A 20,161-nucleotide genomic window follows, 5' to 3' on the forward strand; every position below is an offset into this window, starting at 1 on the left:
CCTTAAATGTGATACCAAACATATAAAACGAGTCAAATTGTCGTGTTACGATAACAATTTTAGCTTGTGAAATTATGTAGGCAGGAGTGTTAAGCACCTTCTTATTGTCAGGGTGGTAGTCCGGTGCCCGGAACCCAGACACCGTGTCCAGGCGGCGGAGCAAGGACCGGGACCCATTATGCCTGATGTTAAGTCGGAGTCTTCAGCGTGGAGGTGGATTAGCAGGGTCTGGTGCAGGGTAACCGCACGCCCTCTGGTGATGAGCACCAGCGTTTGTGCAGCCACATACCAAGACCCTGAATCAGCTTCAGCAGATACCAGGAACTAGGAAATTAAACAGACTTCCCAGGAGCTGAATAGGGAGGCTCTGCAGCAAGATTGTATCCAGTACTAGAAACAATTATAGATTAGAGAGGCACCAAACATGAAAACAAGACAGAACTAATAGAACCCAGAACCAGAAAAAGATAGTAAGCTAAACCCAAAACATATACACAAGACATGAGGAAAACATGAACATAACATGGACAAGATAACATAGGCAAAACAAGAGGAGAAATAACTAAGTACTACATATGAAAATCATGGGGATTTAGTCACACTATATGATTATACATTGCATAAGCCTGCCAACAACGCCAATGTGCCCCATATCTGGCAGTTCCTACACTGCCTAATGTATGCTAAAACATCCTAAGTAGACATATATAGCACTTACCTGCAAGAAAGGGCAGAAGCTTTGAGCAGCTGCCTGCAGGACTCTGAAACAGAAAAGAATGATGGAAAACAAACGGGTGTGGTAACATAAAACAGACATTTAAAGGAAACCTGGAGACTGGGAAATCCAGGGACGAACTATAGGAATGAACCCAGAAATCCCAGCATAAAGAAAACCAGACATAGAATAGAAAACCAAAAACCCAAGAAAGCTAAGCAAGAATAGCAAAAAGAGTACTGGATACCAGAAGCCAAGTCCAGACATCAGAACAGAGAAGAGCAGATCATGACACTTATCGTTAAATGGTCGTTCTGGCAAAGAGAATGAAAGCCAGGGGAAGCAGGGGTAGCAGGACCAATTTCAAGGGTAAATTGTTTGAAAAACTGTAAGGTGGTGGCCAGAAACGGATGATGCCATGACAATGTCAATGAGCTGAAGTTGTTTTGGTGGTGAGAGTGTTCTTAAGCTCAATATTTTTTTTGTGTACTGTGCAGACATCCGTAAAATATACATCATGCTCATTGACTCCATAAGTATTAATTTAACCTTCTTCATGTGCATAATGTAGGATGATGACTTAGAAACTGATCTGAATAAACTGAGGACAAAGCCAAATCTAGATCGGCCTGATGTGGACTTAGAGCAGTATAAGGCATTTTGCCCTGAGATCATTCATGGCTTACAGGTATGATGTACTGTCACATGTGAATATATATATATATACTGCATTTGAACTGTGAACTTCACTTTCAGAATGTACATTCAACAGTGCATGCAAACACATAGAATGGGGATTTTCTCCTCCTTTTGAGTCAATGATTGCATGTGTTTTTCTATCATAGTTCACATGTTTGGCAAGCTTACATATAAAGGGCAGAAAACGCCTGATTCTGCACTGCTCAATCGGTGTGTCTCTTACATTCCAAAATCAATGTCTGTTTTCAATGTGATTAAATGTTCCTTATCTCTCTACATTGGTCTTAAAGACCGTCTTTGGAAACAAAAACATACATTTGTGCACACCCAATGGTTTCTTGATAACAGCTAGTCTATTATTGGTGTTCAGAGGAAAATACAATGTTTCGGCACTATCCTGTGCCTTTGTCAGATTTCTAATTTCCTCTGAACTCCACAAAAAAGACTGCCTATTATTAAGAAACCATTGGGTTTGCCCAGACATATATTTTTGTTCCAGTTGGATTGCCTTTTATTCTCTTAAACAGTTTATTTTGTCAAAATGAACAAAAACAGATGAAAATGACTAAATGCCGACCACAATGGCAATCCTCGTATTTACTAAAGCCAAATACTTTCGGAATTCAGTTGGCACAAGCAAATTTGCAGCAATTGCCCTGATATATTCAGTGTTTGGATTAAAATCAGTGCTTTTGCATTCAAAATTCTATATGAAGTATAGAATTCGAAAGATTTACAAAGCACCACTTTTAAACTGAATGCATAGAGCAGGATGCATGTTTGCAAATGATTTTAAAATTGTTTTTATTTAAGCGAACAATAATTTGAATAACAATTTGCCCACTGGCAGCGCCAGCGGACAAATAGTTAAAAACCATTGGCAATGTGAGGGTTAATTACGGGGAGGCTGGTTAGCTCTTGCTATCCAGCTTCCTCATTAATGGTACACATAGGCGTGCACAGCCTATTGCATTAGGGTGTGCACCCTAAAGCACAAACACACACCACGTGTATATGTATGTGTGTATATATATATATATATATATATATATATATATATATACACATACACACATATATATACACGCACATACATACACTGCTGTGTGTGTGTGCTTTGTGAGGGTGGTTTGAGGGTGGTTTGTGTGTAAGGGTGCTGTGTGTGTGTAAGGGTGCTGTGTGTGAGGGTGCTGTTTTTGTGTTTGTGAGGGTGCTGTTTGTGTGCTGTGTGTGAGAGGGTGCTGTGTGTTTGAGGGTGCTGTATGTGTGAGGGTGCTGTATGTGTGTGTGTGTTTGTTAAAGTCCTGTTAGTGTGCTGTGTGTGTGAGGGTGCTGTGTGTGTGTTTATGAGGGTGCTGTTTGTGTGCTGTGTGTGAGAGGGTGCTGTGTGATTGAGGGTGCTGTATGTGTGTGTGTGTGTGGGTGCTGTATGTTTGTGGGTGCTGTATGTGTGTGCTGTGTGTGTGCTGTATGTGTGTGTGTGCTGTGTGTGTGTGTGGGTGCTGTATGTGTGTGTGTGTGTGTGTGTGGGTGCTGTATGTTTGTGGGTGCTGTATGTGTGTGCTGTGTGTGTGCTGTATGTGTGTGTGTGCCCTATGTGTGTGTGCTGTATGTGTGTGTGTGCTGTATGTGTGTGTGTGCTGTATGTGTGTGGGTGCTGTGTGTGTGGGTGCTGTGTGTGTGTGGGTGCTGTGTGTGTGTGGGTGCTGTGTGTGTAAGGGTGCTGTATGTTTGTGTGCTGTATGTGTGTGTGTGCTGTGTGTATGTGCTGTGTGTGTGTGGGTGCTGTATGTGTGTGGGTGCTGTATGTGTGTGAGGGTGCTGTATGTGTGTGGATGCTGTGTGTGTGTGGGTGCTGTATGTGTGAAGGGGCTGTATGTGTGTGCTGTGTGTGTGCTGTATGTGTGTGGGTGATTGTGGGGGGGTGGAGGTGGGGGTACATTACTTAATATCCCCCCTTCCTTCTTACCTTATGTAGGGAGGGGGGATTCTTGTTACTGCTGCCTTCCCTGGTGGTCCAGTGGAGAGTGAACTCTAGCTTGTGGGAGGAACCCTGGCGGAGCTGCTGGTTGAGCTCCCGGGTGCTCTCCTGCCTCCCTCCATACTGCAGTGGTTAGGGGGGCTTAGAGCAGAGCCGGCGCTCGGTTAGAGCTGGCTCTGCATGAGCCAACAGGGGAGATCCTGAGATCTCCCCTGCCGGTCTCACTCCATAGGCGTGCCGCGGGGATTAGGGTTTGCCCAGCAATATCCTACTATCCATTTCATGCTATCACGATAGGATAGGTCCACGTTCTGAGTGTTGGGTCATACCTTTCACAATGACAATGAACTTGTCCTGTACCCCAGTGCTTTGTGCATTAGATCTACTGGGATCTCCAGCAGCAGAGAGGCAGGGTTGTCCCCCGGCTGATCCTAGGTAATACCAAATGATTTGACTACTTTACATTGTTACAATAGTTACATAGGCTGAAAAGAGACGTGTCTATCAAGTTTAGCTTTTCACACGCTGTTGATCCAAAAGAAGGCAAAAAAATAACAGTCTGAAGCTCTGCCAATTTTGCAACAAACTAGGGGAAAAGGTCCTTCATAACCCCAGAATGACAGTCAGCTATCTTCTTGGGCACACATGCTACCACAGTCATTGTAGTAGTTATGGTGTTTTAAGTTTTTTTTAAATGTGGATTAAATTAATATTACGGTAACACGCTTTGCTGACTCTCCTTTTTGCCTCCAAAATTACTAAAGGGTTGCATCAGAAATCAGGTGTTAAGTGAAAGATTTTTTAGCCATTCCAGAAAATCAGATTCTTTGCATACAAGTGTTGTTCAGATGGGACTCTTATGGTAGGGTTTCAAAGGTGGGTGACACCTTACATATCTGTTCTTGATCCAAAAGAAAGATGAAAATCCAGTTTACTAAAACACAAAATGGGGATGCAGCTGGATATCTAGAAAAGAGTATATAAACTAGCAAAATATTATTATTAACAAACATAAGCAGTGACTTGGATGCTTTCACAATGTAAATGTTAAAGGGACACTGTATGCACCCAGACCACTTTAGCTCATTGAAGTCGCCAGGTACCTTACCCCTGCAAAGGTACTTATTGCAATTTTCAAAAAACTTGAATAATTACCTGCTGGGGTTAATGCCACCTCTAGTAGCTGTCTACCTGACAGCCACTAAAGGCACTTCCGGGTGGTGAAGTGAAACTTGGTCATCCAACTGACGCTGGACGTCCTCGCGCTCTACATGAGAACATCCAGCATCACCCGAAACTTCATAGGAATGCATGACATTACAATGCTTTATTATGTAGAAAGTACTAATGCGGGGAACGCTGCGCATGAGTGGAGGCAGAGTCTGAACCAGCACCAAGGAACATCGACGCTGGAATCAAGTGAGTAACAATAGAGGTTTTTAACACCTTCAGCACTATGGGGTGGGTGAGGGAGAAGACAACGTGAGGGAGGGGGGTTTCCTGGTACTATAGTTTCCCTTTAAATCAAGTACTCATGGTGCCTCATTCGATTTTGTGGGTGGCCAAAAGAACCCCCAGAGCCAATGGTCTAGGACTAGGTTATCAACAGCCATAGGCGTGCGCAGCCTATTGTATAAGGGTGTGCACCCTAAAGCACAAAAACACACGCCGCATATATATATATATATATATATATACTGCTGTGTGTGTGTTTGTGTGTGTGTGTGTGTGTAAGGGCGCTGTGTGTGTGAGGGCGATGTGTGTAAGGGTGCTGTGTGTTTAAGGAGCGCTGTGTGTGTAAGAGCGCTGTGTGTGTGAGGGCGCTGTGTGTGTGTGAAGGCGATGTGAGTGTGTGTGAAGGCGCTGTGTGTGTGAGGGCGCTGTGTGTGTGAGGGCGCTGTGTGTGTGTAAGGGCGCTGTATGCATGTGTAAGGGTGCTTTTAGTGTGTATATGTGAGGGTGATGTGTGTGTGAGGGCGCTGTGTGTGTAAGGGTGCTGTATGTGTGAGTAATGGCGCTGTATGTGTGTGTAAGGGTGCTGTGTGTGTGTGTGTAAGGGTGCTGTTAGTGTGTATATGTGAGGGTGCTGTTAGTGTGTGTGTGTGTGTGTGTGTGTGTAAGGGTGATGTGTGTGTAAGGGTGCTGCTAGTGTGTATGTGTAAGGGTGATGTGTGTGTGAGGGTGCTGTTTGTGTGTATGTGTAAGGGTGATGTGTGTGTGAGGGTGCTGTTTGTGTGCTGTATGTGGGTGCTGTGTGTGTGTGCTGTATGTTTGGGGGATTGTGTGTATTGTGTGGGGCCATTTGGTAAATATCCCCCCTCCCTTCTTACCTTATGTAGGGAGGGGGGACCTTGCTGCTGCTGCCTTCCCTGGTGGTCCAGTGGAGGTGGGGGCAGATTTCTTAATATCCCCCCTCCCTTCTTACATTATGCCTGGGAGGGGGGATCATTTCTGCTGCTGCCTTCCCTGGTGGTCCAGTGGAGAGTGAACTCTAGCCTTGCAGGCTAGAGTTCACTCTCGCAAGATCTGAGCGTTGCCGCGGTAACCGCGGCAACGCTCAGAATCCCGCGAGAGGACCCGGCGGAGCTGCTGGCAAGAGCTCCCCGGGTCCTCTCCTGCCTCCCTCCCTGCCTGTGGGTCGGTGGGGAGGGAGGCTTAGAGCAGAGCCGGCGCTCGGATAGCGCCGGCTCTGCACGAGCCGACAGGGGAGATCCCGAGATCTCCCCTGCCGGTCTCAATACATAGGCGTGCCGCAGGGATTAGGGTGTGCCCAGGCACACCCGGCACACCACGTGCGCACGCCTATGATGGTACATTATAGGCACCCAGACCACTTCAGCTCATTAAAGTGGTCTGAGTGCAGTGTCCCTGCTTCCCTTAGTCCTGCAAAGTAAATAATTGCAGTTTTAAAGAAACAGCAATGATTACCTTGCAGGACTAAGACTGCCTCTTTTGGCTGTCAATCAGACAGCCTCTAGAAGCAATTCCTAGTGGTTAAGCGACTTTTGGTCGCAAAACTGATGCTGGACGTCCTCACACTCTGCATTAGAACATCCGGTGTCAGTAAAATCACCATAGGAAAGCATTGAAGCAGTGATGTCATTACAGGGGGCCCGGTCACACTGTCAAAATGCCCAGCACTGACCGGGCCCCCTGACAATCCATATCCATCGGGTGGCCCTGACAGCCACCCGATAGACCCCTCCATATGCGGCCCCGGCGGTTTGCCGCACGGACCAGGGCCAAACAACTTGGCAGCTGGTACCCGGCCGCAGGGGTGTGCAGTGCGGCCGGGCCCCCTGGAGTACCGGGCCCGTTCGCAGCTGCAACCCCTGCGACCGCGGTATGTATGCCGCCTTCCAGGGCCGGACTGGGTATACGAAGCAGCCCTGGAAAAAAAATATATACCAGCCCCATAAGTCATATATATAGGCAATTGAAATAGTTGGCTGCACTCTCGGATTTCCTTAAAATGTAACTTTTATTGAAATATTTAAGAGAAGATCAATGTTTCAGTCCCTCTTGTGGACTTGCATCAGGATCATGACGAAAATCCACAAGAGGGACTGAAACATTGATCTTCTCTTAAATATTTCAATAAAAGTTACGTTTTAAGGAAATCTGAGAGTGCAGCCAAGTATTTCAATTGCCTGGATACTGGAGCCCTGGTGATACAGCAGTATATATATATATATATATATATATATATATATATATATATATATTTTTTTTTAATACATTTCTTCTTCTAATTCAAAATATTAGTTATTTTAGGGTAATTAAATTATACAGTAAAGCATACTCACATACAGACACAGACAATCTTACTGATGCACACAGACAAGGTTACTGGCACACACACAGGCTCACTACAGACAAGCTCACTGATACGCACACACTCTCCCTACAGACAAGCCCATTGACACACATGCTCCCTACAGAAGAGCTCACTAACACACAGATTCACTACAGAAAAGCTCACTGACAGACACATGCTCACTACAGACATGCTCACTGACACACATATGGTCACTACAGACAAGCTCACGATCACACTCATGCTTACTATAGACAAGCTCATTGTACACACATGCTCACCACAGACAGGCTCCGACACACCCATGCTCCTTACAGACAAGCTCACTAACACACACACATATGATCCCTACAGACAAGCTCACTGACACACATATAAGCTCATTCACTAGCAGGCACACACACACACACACACACACACACACACACAAACTCACTAGCAGGCCCACACAGAGGCTCCCTCACTAGCAGATGTGCACACACACACACACACACACACACACAGAGGCAGACAGTCACTGACACAGAGGCAAACATCCACACATACAGAGACAGACAGTCACACACACACACACACACACACACAGGCAGACAGTCAAACACACAGGCAGACAACCACATACGAAGGCAGACAGCCACACACACACACAGGCAGTCAGTCACACACTCACAGGCAGACAGTCACACACAGGCAGTCACACACACACACACACACACACACACAGTCAGACAGTCACACACACACACACACACACACAGGCAGACAGTCACACACATAGACAGTCACACACATAGACAGTCACACACACAGACAGTCACACACACACACACACACACACACACACAGACAGTCACACACACACACACACACACACACACAGACAGTCACACACAGGCAGACAGTCACACACACACACAGTAACACACTCACAGACAGTCACACACTCACAGGCAGTCACACACTCACAGGCAGTCACACACAGACACACTGACCTGCTTCTTACCTCCTGCTTGGATCTCCTGGAGGCTGGTTGTTGGGGAAGCAGGGACCCCTTCCTGCTTCCCATGCTGCATTTAGCCAGGCTCCCGCCGCATGCTAAGCCCCGCCCCCACCGCAAGCAAGCTCCGCCCCCGCCACAAATTATTATAAATTTTTTTAATGATCCCGGCCGGCCATGTGTGAGCTATGCCGGCCGCCTGGCTCCCCCTGCTCCCATGGGGTCCTGTGTGGCCGCATGGCCGGCCGGGATCACAGGAGCATGATAAGGGCTGTCAGCCCAGCCCCAGGTGCCGCGGCCCACCGGGAAATTTCCCGGTATCCCGGTGGGCCAGTCCGGCCCTGCCGCTGTCCATACCCCACCCTTGGGCACCAGGCAGGGGACTTTAAAATAAGCAATGGGGTATAGACAGGTTACTGAATAAAATGAACAGTTGGTCCTTATGTCCTGCCCACTCCCACACATGGCTGCTGTGCTATAGGAGAAATTATTAGCCTCATAGAAACATAGAAACATAGAATGTGACGGCGGATAAGAACCATTAGGCCATTCTAGTCTGCCTAATATTTCAAAATACTAATTAGTCCTTTGCCTTATCTTAAGTCTAGGATAGCCTTATGCCTATCCCACGCATGCTTAATTTACCTCACTGTGTTAACCTATACCACTTTAGCTGGGAGGCTATTCCATGAATACACCACCCTCTCAGTAAAGTAATACATTCTGAAATTATTTTTAAACCTTTGTCCCTCTAATTTAAGACTATGTCATCTTGTTGTTGCATTTCTCCTTTTAAATATAGTCTCCTCCTTTACTGTGATGATTCCCTTTATGTATTTAAATGTTTCTATCATATCCCCCCAGCCTCCCCCAGTTCCCACTAATTGGACGTGGTTGGGACCCTAATACTATTATTCAGGGGAAGGATCTAATTAAACCTAATAGTTAAAGTATACAGAGTTTACATTTTAAGTAATGTGAGTACTAATTAATTCATTCATTAACTATAAATAGTAGCATGTCCACCCATTTACCCCCAGTGGCTAGGGGTCCTGAATCCCATAGCCATCACCATTAAAACTAAAAGACTCTATCTACCCCTTTCATCCTTATAACAATGAGGGAGCAAAAAAATATTACATTTAAAATAAAAAATTATACTTGCCGATTTTTTCAAACTTGTCTTCTCTTCACCCATAGCCATCTCCTCTTCATCCCTGGTCATGCATCTTTTAGGGGGAGGGTGTGGACATGTCCACTCCCCATTGTTTATTTAATTAGAGCTCCCTTCTGCTGCCCATGAGTGGGGGTTTTGAGGTGGCACACTAGGTCTTCTCCCCTGATTATTATTATTAGTGTCCCAATCGCCACCAATGTTGGTCCGGGGGGCGGACATTAGGTACTTCCCACTGTTTACTGTTTCAGTTGGGAGGATATGTAATATAGATGAGATGGGAAGTAGCAGTCTGCATGGATTGAAGACCCATCAAATATTTATAAGTCAGGCCAATAAGCATATAGCTGTAGTAGTACACACAGGAGATGGTAAGTCTATGAATTCAAGTTTTTCATATTGAAAGTGGCAGGACCAAGAGAGTGATTGTATATAATGTGAGAATCTGTGATAGAAGAGTCCAAATAACATTTACAGCTCATGCCTGTTTCGTTGGAATGTAATAATGTCACCAATAGTGAGAGTTTGCATACTTATGAAATAGTTTGGGGGCAATAGTTAAGGTATACAGAGTTTACATTTTAAGTAATGTGTGGAGCAAAAAGATCTCTAAAGTCTTGGAAATTAATTGTTGATAATACTGAATTCTTTGAAATAGTTTAGAGGCACTTTATTAAGAAAGAATATACCGAATCAAGGAATGCTTTTTTAGATTGTTGAACTAAAAGTTATAGGGGCCATGTTTCTTCTGAAACAGTTAAGTAGATCTCTAAGTTTATTAAGTTATAAAACAGTATTTAACCTGCGCAATTTCATTAATGTACCCATCCATTGCTGGTATTAGAAACAGCATATTTACTACACATCTTCCTAACTAACTGCCAGCCATTTACCAAAAAAAATGTATCAAAAGCTTCTGTGGGATGTACTGGGACATAAATCTGATCCACAATTATATAAAAGAAATGAAGGCACTTAAACATTTACAAAAAAAAAAAACTCATAATAAAACCCGCAGATAAGGGAGGTGGTAATGTTCTCTTGTTTAAAGAAAAATATATAGTAGAAGCAGAAAGACTTCTTCAGGATGAAACAACATACAAAATACTGCCATCCAATCCTACGGAAATGATAAAAGATCAATTCAATCTATACAAGGTACAGAATGCACACTATAACAGCCACAATAAATAATACAAATTCTTTATTGAACAACTAAAACAATCAATACATAAAAAGATCAAGCAACAAAAAGGCAAACCGTAAACCTCACTGTAATTATCCAAATATCATAAGCCTCAAGATAGAAACTCGAGCCACCAATCCCCCCAACGTTTCAACACCTACTGGCTGCATTTATCAAGGATGTGTATATATGTAGATGTATATATATGTATATATAAGCAAATACATATGAGTATAATATATACAATAGCTTCTTGTGTGTGTTCACTTACTGCCACTTCGTTTTTTTAAATATTTTATTAGACATATATTTTCCATATGCATGTAAATATTTATCCGTGTTTTTGGACTCTGGCACAAAACAAACTCTTATGGACAATCTTAAGATTTTAAATGATATCTTTTGAAATGTAAGACATGTACTGGACATTTCCGCATTAACAGCCGATGGTGGAACGCATGGTGAGTACCACAAAGGAGATCGAAAGCGATATTATAAGATGCTGGAACGCACTGGGCATTCCAAGAACGACCCAGAAGGCGCACGATGACATCACCAAGCGCCGAAGACGGATGGAACGCATTATGCCTTCCACAGGCGAGAGAAGCCCGGGAAATCTAGTTGACCAGAGTATTTAAAGACCATCAAGACGGACTGGTATTATTCTACTTACCCCAACTGAGGAAGCCGAGATACAGGCAAAATGTGTTTTAAGACTACTTTTTAAAGGATTTCACACCCAATTGTGTACTTTGCTTTATTTTTTGTTTTTACACTACTCCATAATAAATGTTTGTTACTATCTACGTGGAACTGTTCATTAAAGCTGGCATCATTCATTGATTCCTATTGAAAGAAAGAGAAGAGGGTATTGGATCTCCCTTTAAGATCCTAAGGTGCTACACAAGATCCAAGTGTCCATTTGGCTCTACACTTGTGAGTGTGAAAGATTAGTTGTTATCCTAATTCCATTGTAATTATTTATCTGCACTATTGTGTTTTTTTCTATTATTTATTTCAGAAATCAAGGAGCCGTATGTATTAGGTATTTTGTTTATTGATCACTATGTTTTTGCTCCACCCCATTGTGTATTGTGTTTGGTGTATCTGATAAGTGTGGGTTAAGGGATCCTGCAAGGGAGTGTTTAGAGCATTTCCATTACCACTGTGGATTTTTCTGTTGTAGTATATATGGATATATATGTGAGTATCAATGTTAAAATGGTGGCAAATTTCAATTAGTCATAGTCTTTTGACTAAAAAAACATTTTAGTTTTAGTCGTAGTTTAGTCATCTGAATTGTTTTAGTCGACTGAATCTCCAGTACATTTCCAGTAGACTAGTCGACAAGACAAAAATCTAATGGTTTTAGTTAAAGCCTCTATCTGTCTCTTTTGCCCCTTCCCCAACTACTCTGTGTCTCTTTGAATCCTCTCAGCTCCTCTAGGTATCTCTCTCCCAAACCCTGGTATGTCTCCTTTTTCCCTTCCACTGCAGTGTTAATATTGGTGGCAAATTTAAATTTAGTTTTAGCCATAGTCTTTTGACTAATACCATTTAATTTTAGTAGTATTTTAGTCATTTGAATTGTTTTAGTTTTAGTCTAGTTTTAGTCGAGTAAATCTCAAAAAGTTTAGTCGACTACAATTTGACTAAAATTGTTAGTAGACAAAATTAACATTGGTGGGTATGCATGTTTGTGTACAGGGTTAAATATATTTTTGTTATGATATTTTAGAGAATTCTAAGTGAATTTCAGAAATTATTAGCCAATTTGAAAAAAAATCTGTTTTCTGTTCAGTTTGGTTATTTTGACTCAACTTTTGAATTTCACTTTGAATTAACTTTCCAGCAATCCCCACTTCAGTGATTAACCCTGGAACTGTGTTTATAAAACTGTTTATCTCTCATCTGTAGTAATGCTTGAAGGGGAGAGATAAACAAAACAGACCCTGAATATTTAATGTTTTCTTAATAAATACAAGCTTTGTAGAAAAACAAAGTATATTTTTCTTGACAGTATGCTTCTTCTGTTAGACTCTAATTATTTTCAACTATGCAATTTTTCAGTCTTCTCCTCATTAGTTCTGTGCATGATAGCTTGAGCTGTCCACCAACTAATTCTTCAAGGGTTAAATATGGAAGTAAGGCTGATATATGGCATTGCATCCTTAATTTAAAGATGTTTTTCTTACTAGATTATTCTTGTGGCATTGAATAATGTGCTTGTTGAAATCATTTATTATAGCGATCTTTGCTTTCGACAATGCTTTCAGTGAAATATTCCTCCGTTCTTAACGAAAACTACTATAAACCTAAATTAAAGAGCAGGAAATTCTAGAGTATTCCAATAGCATATAAAATATCACGGCAAAGGTTCATTTCTGCAATCAGATTTTTTTAATGCTAGATCATCTTGACCAACTAGGATTTTAAACAGTAAATATGTGAAACAGTGATTAATATTGTAGTATTTATCTTTAACCTGCAATTGATGAAATGTAAGATGGATTCTTATGTCGTCTGTTTGTTGATCTATGTTTTTGTTTATTGATTTCCCTGTCTTACTGGTTCATTAATTATACTTTACCTATTAACTGATCCATTTTTCTACCCACCTCTTTATCTGAACATATACGATTTTTTAAATTTTTCTTTAAGTCAGCACTTTCTTTCATATATACTTTCTTTAGAAAAGCTGTTGTAATCAAGATTTTTCTCAGAATAGGAATTTAATCAGTCAAAGTGCATTCAGTTCTAACACAATAGTTATTAAACTATAACTGTGTCTTTTGTACTTTATGTTCATTTGGAATGTTTGTGGTCTAAACATTGAGTATTTTCTGTTGTACAGATTTTTCTAAGTTTGCCTTTTATATGTTTTTGCGTGATCGATTTAGCAAACTTTTTACAATCTTGCTTTCTTGACTTCTTAAAGGACCAGGAAACAGAACACGAGGATGATCTGAATGCTACATGCAATATTTCAAGGCAGCCTATTTCTTATTCATATAACATTTTACCAACTCAGAGAACAAAGGAAGACTATTGTAAAAAAAAGGACCAGTATACAAATGAAAAAACCTCTCCAGAAACGTATTTGGAAAACAAAACAAGAAAAACCTCGGTTGAAGCAAAAAATTTGGAAAAGGAATCCTCAAATGACTTAGACCTAAGAAGCAGAATCCAAAATCACTCCAAAAATGTTTCATCTTCTAATTCTTCCTTTGTAAATGAGGAAAAAACAGGTTTGCTGCCACGTAATTGTGTTGCTTCATTTAAAGTACAAAAGAGTGATGGAGATGAAAATGATAACTTCAAGGTTGTCAACCAGCTCTTAAAATGCCATAAAGGAAATATCCCTTTCTCTGATCCTTACATTTATATGGATAATGCTGCGAAAACCCAATCTGTTCCAGATTACAAAGTACTGGCATTTCCAGACTTCTGGGGCCATTGTTCTCCACCTTACTCCCATAAGCTAGAGGAGAGGAAATTTGGATCACAAAGGTGATTCAGATCATTTTTATTCATTTATTTTGTTTTATTATTTTCCTGTTTCTTTAGATTTGTTTTATGCATTCTTTAGTCATATTAAAAGCATTATATTTAGGCCCTATCTATCCTGTGCATGTCTGTTGAATCTACATTAGTTATTAAGCATGAACTAAATTGCGAATCTTTCCAACTCTACTAATCCTGCCAAAATGTTGTTATTTGTCAATTCATGATCGTTCAATATTTAGTAGATGTTTCAGTGTAGGTATTGGGATTCCGGGGGTGCCTTAAATTGATTATATAAAAAAATATCAAAATATCATCAGGGTTCTTTACTAAAGTGAGAGTTTATGGCGAATTGAAAGTGAATTTCAAACTTATTGTCAAACTAGTTGAACTGGAAAATTGTTCTAATTCAGCTATGCTTTTTATTTTATTTTTTTAAATATATTTATTACCGGCATTTACAAAGCCAAAAAATACCACAGGGCTCTACAGTTTGGATTTAGCTACTCTGGTCATACATTTGAAATTCACTTTGAATTCTAGTGAATAGTCCTGTTTGCATGTCTACCTACTCTTAAAAAGGCATGCCAATTTTGTTCATTGAGGGTAATAAAATCAACAGTGTCTTCTAACATGCAATCAAGCAATATTAAATGTCAGGTAGTTTCCCTGGTAAACATAATTATGTCTTAAAGTTCTGGGATTTGGTATCCCTGCCTTTAAAGACCGCAGCTGTTAGCTGTTACAGCATAAAAGCTTTCTTTATTAAAATTAGAAACTATATTTACTAAGCTTTTATATCTAACAATTAACATTTGCCATTTATCAAACATATGAGAGTATACCTTTTACATATTTGTCTTCTCCTTATAAAAATAAAATGAATCACCGCTGATGGCAACCAGTTAAGTCTTCTTGGTAATGCCCCTATTTAGCTCTTTTTGTCTTTTTCATCTCTCCTGTGGATGCCCTGCTGTTCTCTCAGTATAACCTTTACACCTTTGTGAAAAAATAAATAAAAATATGGCAGGGTACTAATGAATAGTGGCATGGCTTAATTAATCATATCTGAAGGAGTGACTTTAATGTTCCAGGGTTCAGTGCAATTAAACTGTGAGATGTATCTTGTCAAGCTTATTGCCTTAACAGATCATGTGGTTTCCCAAGGGATATGCTTCCCAAGTGCCTTGGAAAGGGAAACCACGTGCATAAAGTCATTTATTTATTATAACTTTCGGTTTTGGAATTGAAGTTAGTTATGATTAGCAAGTTAAATAAGCACCTCTATTATATAATGAAACATTGAGCATTTATAGACACGTTTATACAGACAAAAGCTTTAAAAAAAAGGGTTATTTAGTCTTAAGCCCAAGTTAGTTTAGAATCAAATAGTTATATAAACGTGTTAGAACACTGGTCAAAGCATTTGTTGCTGCTATGAACAAGGCCTCAATTCTTTAAAATTGGCAAAACCAGGTTGAACATTAGCGACTGAATGCCAGCTGAAATTCTACTATCTAAACCCAATATACAGTCTGTATGCTTGAGAAATTCACATTGATCAGACTTTGTTTTTATGACTAACCATGTTAGTCATTAAAAAAGAAAGACATAAGTAGTCCTTGGAGGTCAAATTGGCCCCATATTTGTACAAGAGAGGTTATACACCTCACCTATGTTCTAACTTACCCTGCTGCAAGTAGGGGCATGCCTGCTAAATAAAAGTCTATTGCCAACCAGTCACTAGTAACATACTGGGGTGACATGGCACTGGTTCTTAATGTGCCCCAAACCACGAGCACTGGGTGGGGGCTCCAAGTTAAAACTGCGGGGTGGGAAAAATCACTGGTCACCCCAGTGCCCTCAAGGTGCTGCTACTAATTTAAGTTATTATGGGGTGCTATTGTGTGGGGGCTCTAATTAAAATAAATTAAGGGGACTTTGTGTGCCCTTGGCCTCCACCTATGGTCAGTGGATGGGTGCTATAATGATGAAATAGTAATAAACCATGTCCCAGGGATAGGCTGCTGGTAGGGGCTATTATATTAATGAATGGGGGAGACCTAATGTGCCCAATTCACAGACCGGTGGCTGGAGAATGGAGCAATGTCACAAAAAAGGGCTGCTGGAGTATGGGACAATGACACAAAGAGGGGCTAGAAAGGAGACAATGAGAAATACACAGAGGCTGGGGATGGGGACAATAGTACAATAAATACAATGAAACAATAATACACAGAGAGGAGTTGGGGAATGAACATTTTCTGTATAAAATGTAGGTTTCCGATTTTATATCAAAGCAATATTTTCTGCTCCTGATAAGCATTAACTGCTGTAATTAAAAAGTAAGGAAAAAGTACAGATACATGTAATCGGCTTTTGCATATTTAAGGCCCAAGATGAAAAATCTTGCACTAACAAAGTAAGGTCAAATGCAAAAGTTAAATGGACACTCCACTGACCAAAACCAGTAGAAATAAATAAATAAATAAATCACCATTTAGTAGCTATGCTCCCAATAAAACATGCATTTAATTATTATTATTTTTTTTTAAATTGGGGTTATATCTAAAAACAGCTTGCAAAAGTAGCAGATCTTTTGTCTGCAGCATTTGCACGCTGTCCCCTTCTTCCCCATCGCAGCTTATTAAGACGTTTTTGCAAGGCACTGAGCATTTGACTGCCTCCAATGAATTAAAGAAACAGGAAGTAATAGGACTGGTTGTCTGATTCGTAGCCAAGAGGTGTAACAAGGTTAACCCCTTAAGGACACATGACGTGTGTGACACGTCATGATTCCCTTTTATTCCAGAAGTTTGGTCCTTAAGGGGTTAAAGGAACACTCCACTACCCAAATACAAAATAAATTAAAATCACTATTTAGTATACCCCAAATGATTTCTTGCATGTGTTTGATCATTTTTTTTCATTGGGATAAATCTCAAAACTGCTTACAAAACCTGCAGTTCTCTTGTCTGCTTGCGTTGCAAGCCCTCCTCTCCTAATCCCGCCCAGATTTTCTGTGGCTGTCCAACCACAGACCTGATTGCTGCCTCTTGCGTTTAACCAAACCAGGAAGTTACAGGACATGTTGTCTGAATGACAGCCACAGGGGGTGTAACCAGGTTAATCTATAAAAGTGTAACTTTTTATTGAAATCTGCACTTTTTGCACACCGGAAGCTTTTCAGCAAGCTAAAGTCGTTTAGGGGTCTGGAATGTCCCATTAATTTATGAAAGTGGCACGTTACGTTGAAATCTGCACTTCTTGTAAAATTAAAAGCAGGAAACAACATCTTTACACATAAATCACTTCAACAAGCTAAAGTGGTTTTACAGCTACTATCTGCCATTGAAAGTGCATTTAAAATGTAAGGTCAAAATAAGTCTTTACGTTAATGAGCTTTCTAAATGATTCAATACTGTTAAAAATAATTCCAAACAAGTGTCCATGCTACGCAATCACAGGGGAAAACTAAATATATAACTATATGACAGAACAGGAATATATGCCATCTATTTTTAGACTTTGTTCCTCAAAACCTTTACTTGCAAGAAATAAAAAATTGTATAATTTTATTCCAACTGAATGGCTAACATTAGGCTTGTATGAGACCCATAGAGACTTTAAAGGAACACTAGAGGGTCAGGAAAACAAACATGTATTCCTGACCAAACAGTGTTAAAATCACCATCTATGCCCCTTAATCCCCTAAATATAGTAAAATCTTACTTTTATTCTAATCTGCTGTTGCTAGCTCTACATGTGATCTGCCTGCTTGGCTGACATCATCAGAAGTGATGGTCTGGGCGAAACACAGTGCTTTTTCCATAGGAAAGCATTGGATTGGCTGAGCTTGTCAAGGAGGCAGATCAGGGGCAGAACCAGCACAAGCCAAACACAGCCGTGGTCAATCAGCATCTCTATGAGGAAAGTTCAGTGTCTGAATGCAGAGGGTGGAGACACTGAATCAAAACACTGCACAGTGTACAACACTGCCCCCGGAAGCACCTCTAGTATCCATCTGAGGAGTGGCCAGTGGAGGTATCTCTAAGATGTAATGTAAACACAGCCTTTTCTCTGAAAAGACAGTGTTAACTACAAAAAGCCTATAGAGACAGACTATACTCACCAAAACAAATACATTAAGCTGTAGTTGTTCTTGTTCTTTAAAAAGAAGATCATGGCGGTTTAATATATTTACACTCTAATTTTAAAAAAAAATTATATCTTTATCTTCAACAACTTTTGGTGAATAAACCTATACATTTTGTTTTTCTGTTAAATACAAGCATTATTATAGGTATCTGTACTGCAAGGCTGTGAAATCCACAAACACAGAGCACAATGCAGTAATTATTAAGGTTTCCTGTTTGAGTAGTGTAGTATATGAGTTCTAAGAACTTGTCTTTTATTATAACATCAATCATCTTATGGAGCACTTACAAGACATGCAGATGTTAAAGTGTAATTTCAATTCAGGCATCTCAGTTGAGCAGGGTTCAGTGCTCTCTCATTTAAAGTTTAATTTATCATTTTTGGTTTGGCAAGGGCTATAATGAAAAGCACATTACCTTGTCGCCAAGTAGGCTGCTGTAACTGCTTGAAAACAGCATAAATCCAAAAAGCTTATCCTTATGGAAAGCCATTGAGTTTCCTACATAAATGTCTATAAAATTTATATTAACTACATATTTTTTTAAATGATTTTTATAATATTATGTCATTGCTTCTCTGCCTACAGATGCAGAAATAACAGAGAATTGGCGGATATTGATACTGATCTATAAAAAAGGAACATAAAAAACAAAACAGAACAATAAAATATTACCCTCTCCTTAACCCCTTTATTTATTGCATACCCAAATGTTAGATTACTATTTCCTGCATCTTTTCACTAAATAAACATAATAGCCTAAATTGTCATATACAAATACTCATGGAAAATAAAGAAATATCAGTTAACTCTTAATTGCAGTTCTATAGATTAAATGTAATTTGGCTCACACAAGTAAATTAGACGTAATTGTACATAATTGAATATACAATTAATACCATAAAAGGTACAGAGCAATTTGACCACAAAGTAGTATATTGTGATGTACTGAAAACTAATGAAATGTGATCAAAATAACATATTTAGAAAAATCCTGTGTTCATAACCTGGTTATATTTGCCTGAACGTTTTGGATTTTTATGTATACATTTTGCAAATAAACAAGTTTTCTCTATTTGTCCAAAATGCCACCATACCTATAGTGAGAGAGACCTGAGATGGATGAAAATATATTCCTAAGAACAAATAAAAATTACTAATACCGTAGAGCAGTGTTGACAAATAGTGCCATGGCCTTTTTGTGCAGTCTTATGTATTTATTTCTAAAATATTTTACCATGAAGGATACATTAATATTTCTCTTGTTTTCAAGTATATCCTGGGCCTATACACATTGCATTGTTACAATAGGGTATAGTATAATATTAAAAATACAAAGTAATATTAAACTACACATATATACATTTAACAAAGAACAGGTAAGAAATACAATCAACCATTATTACAGGTGCATTCTGTACTGAGATATGTTGACAGGGATCTCTTAAGGAATTTAAGACTTTGATTGTGTCTGGAGTTATTCCTAATTGTGGAGCTCTGTAGGAAACTGAGGATCGAGACACTTTCTTTTTATATTGTGGTAAACTAAATAAAGTGGTGATACTGGATCGGATATTATAGGAAGTCAGAACAGCTGGGATGAGCATTCTACTCAGGTAGGGTGGAAGCTTCCCAGAAAAGCTCTTAAACACAAGGCTGGAAAGATGAAGGGTATATACATATGCACACTTTGACATGCACACTGACACAGATAAACCATGACATACACACAATGACACATACATGCACACACTGAAAATAAGAAAATGCATATTTTGTTTTCATACCTTTTGTTTACAGGGAGGTACTTCCCTGGGGCTCAGTGACAGCAAGAGTGTGCAGCTTGCTAATTCCCATGTTCTTCCCTATCCTGATTATCTCTGTGTAGGTGTAGAGAAGAAGTGATGCAGTTAAAAGACCACTATAGGCACC

The 20,161-nt window shown here is 40.0% G+C and overlaps 1 protein-coding gene across 1 annotated transcript in view; it reads left to right on the forward strand.

The window, feature by feature from the left end:
• AGBL1 (AGBL carboxypeptidase 1) overlaps nt 1-20,161 on the forward strand; it is a 707,263-nt gene that overhangs the window by 174,774 nt on the left and 512,328 nt on the right. Inside the window, exons 10-11 of the mRNA XM_063448878.1 lie at nt 1,287-1,403; nt 13,508-14,079. Coding sequence (XP_063304948.1) covers nt 1,287-1,403; nt 13,508-14,079 — 689 coding nt within the window. The remainder of the gene's footprint in view (nt 1-1,286; nt 1,404-13,507; nt 14,080-20,161) is intronic.

Source organism: Pelobates fuscus, chromosome 3, assembly GCF_036172605.1.
Source record: "Pelobates fuscus isolate aPelFus1 chromosome 3, aPelFus1.pri, whole genome shotgun sequence".
NCBI lineage: Eukaryota > Metazoa > Chordata > Amphibia > Anura > Pelobatidae > Pelobates > Pelobates fuscus.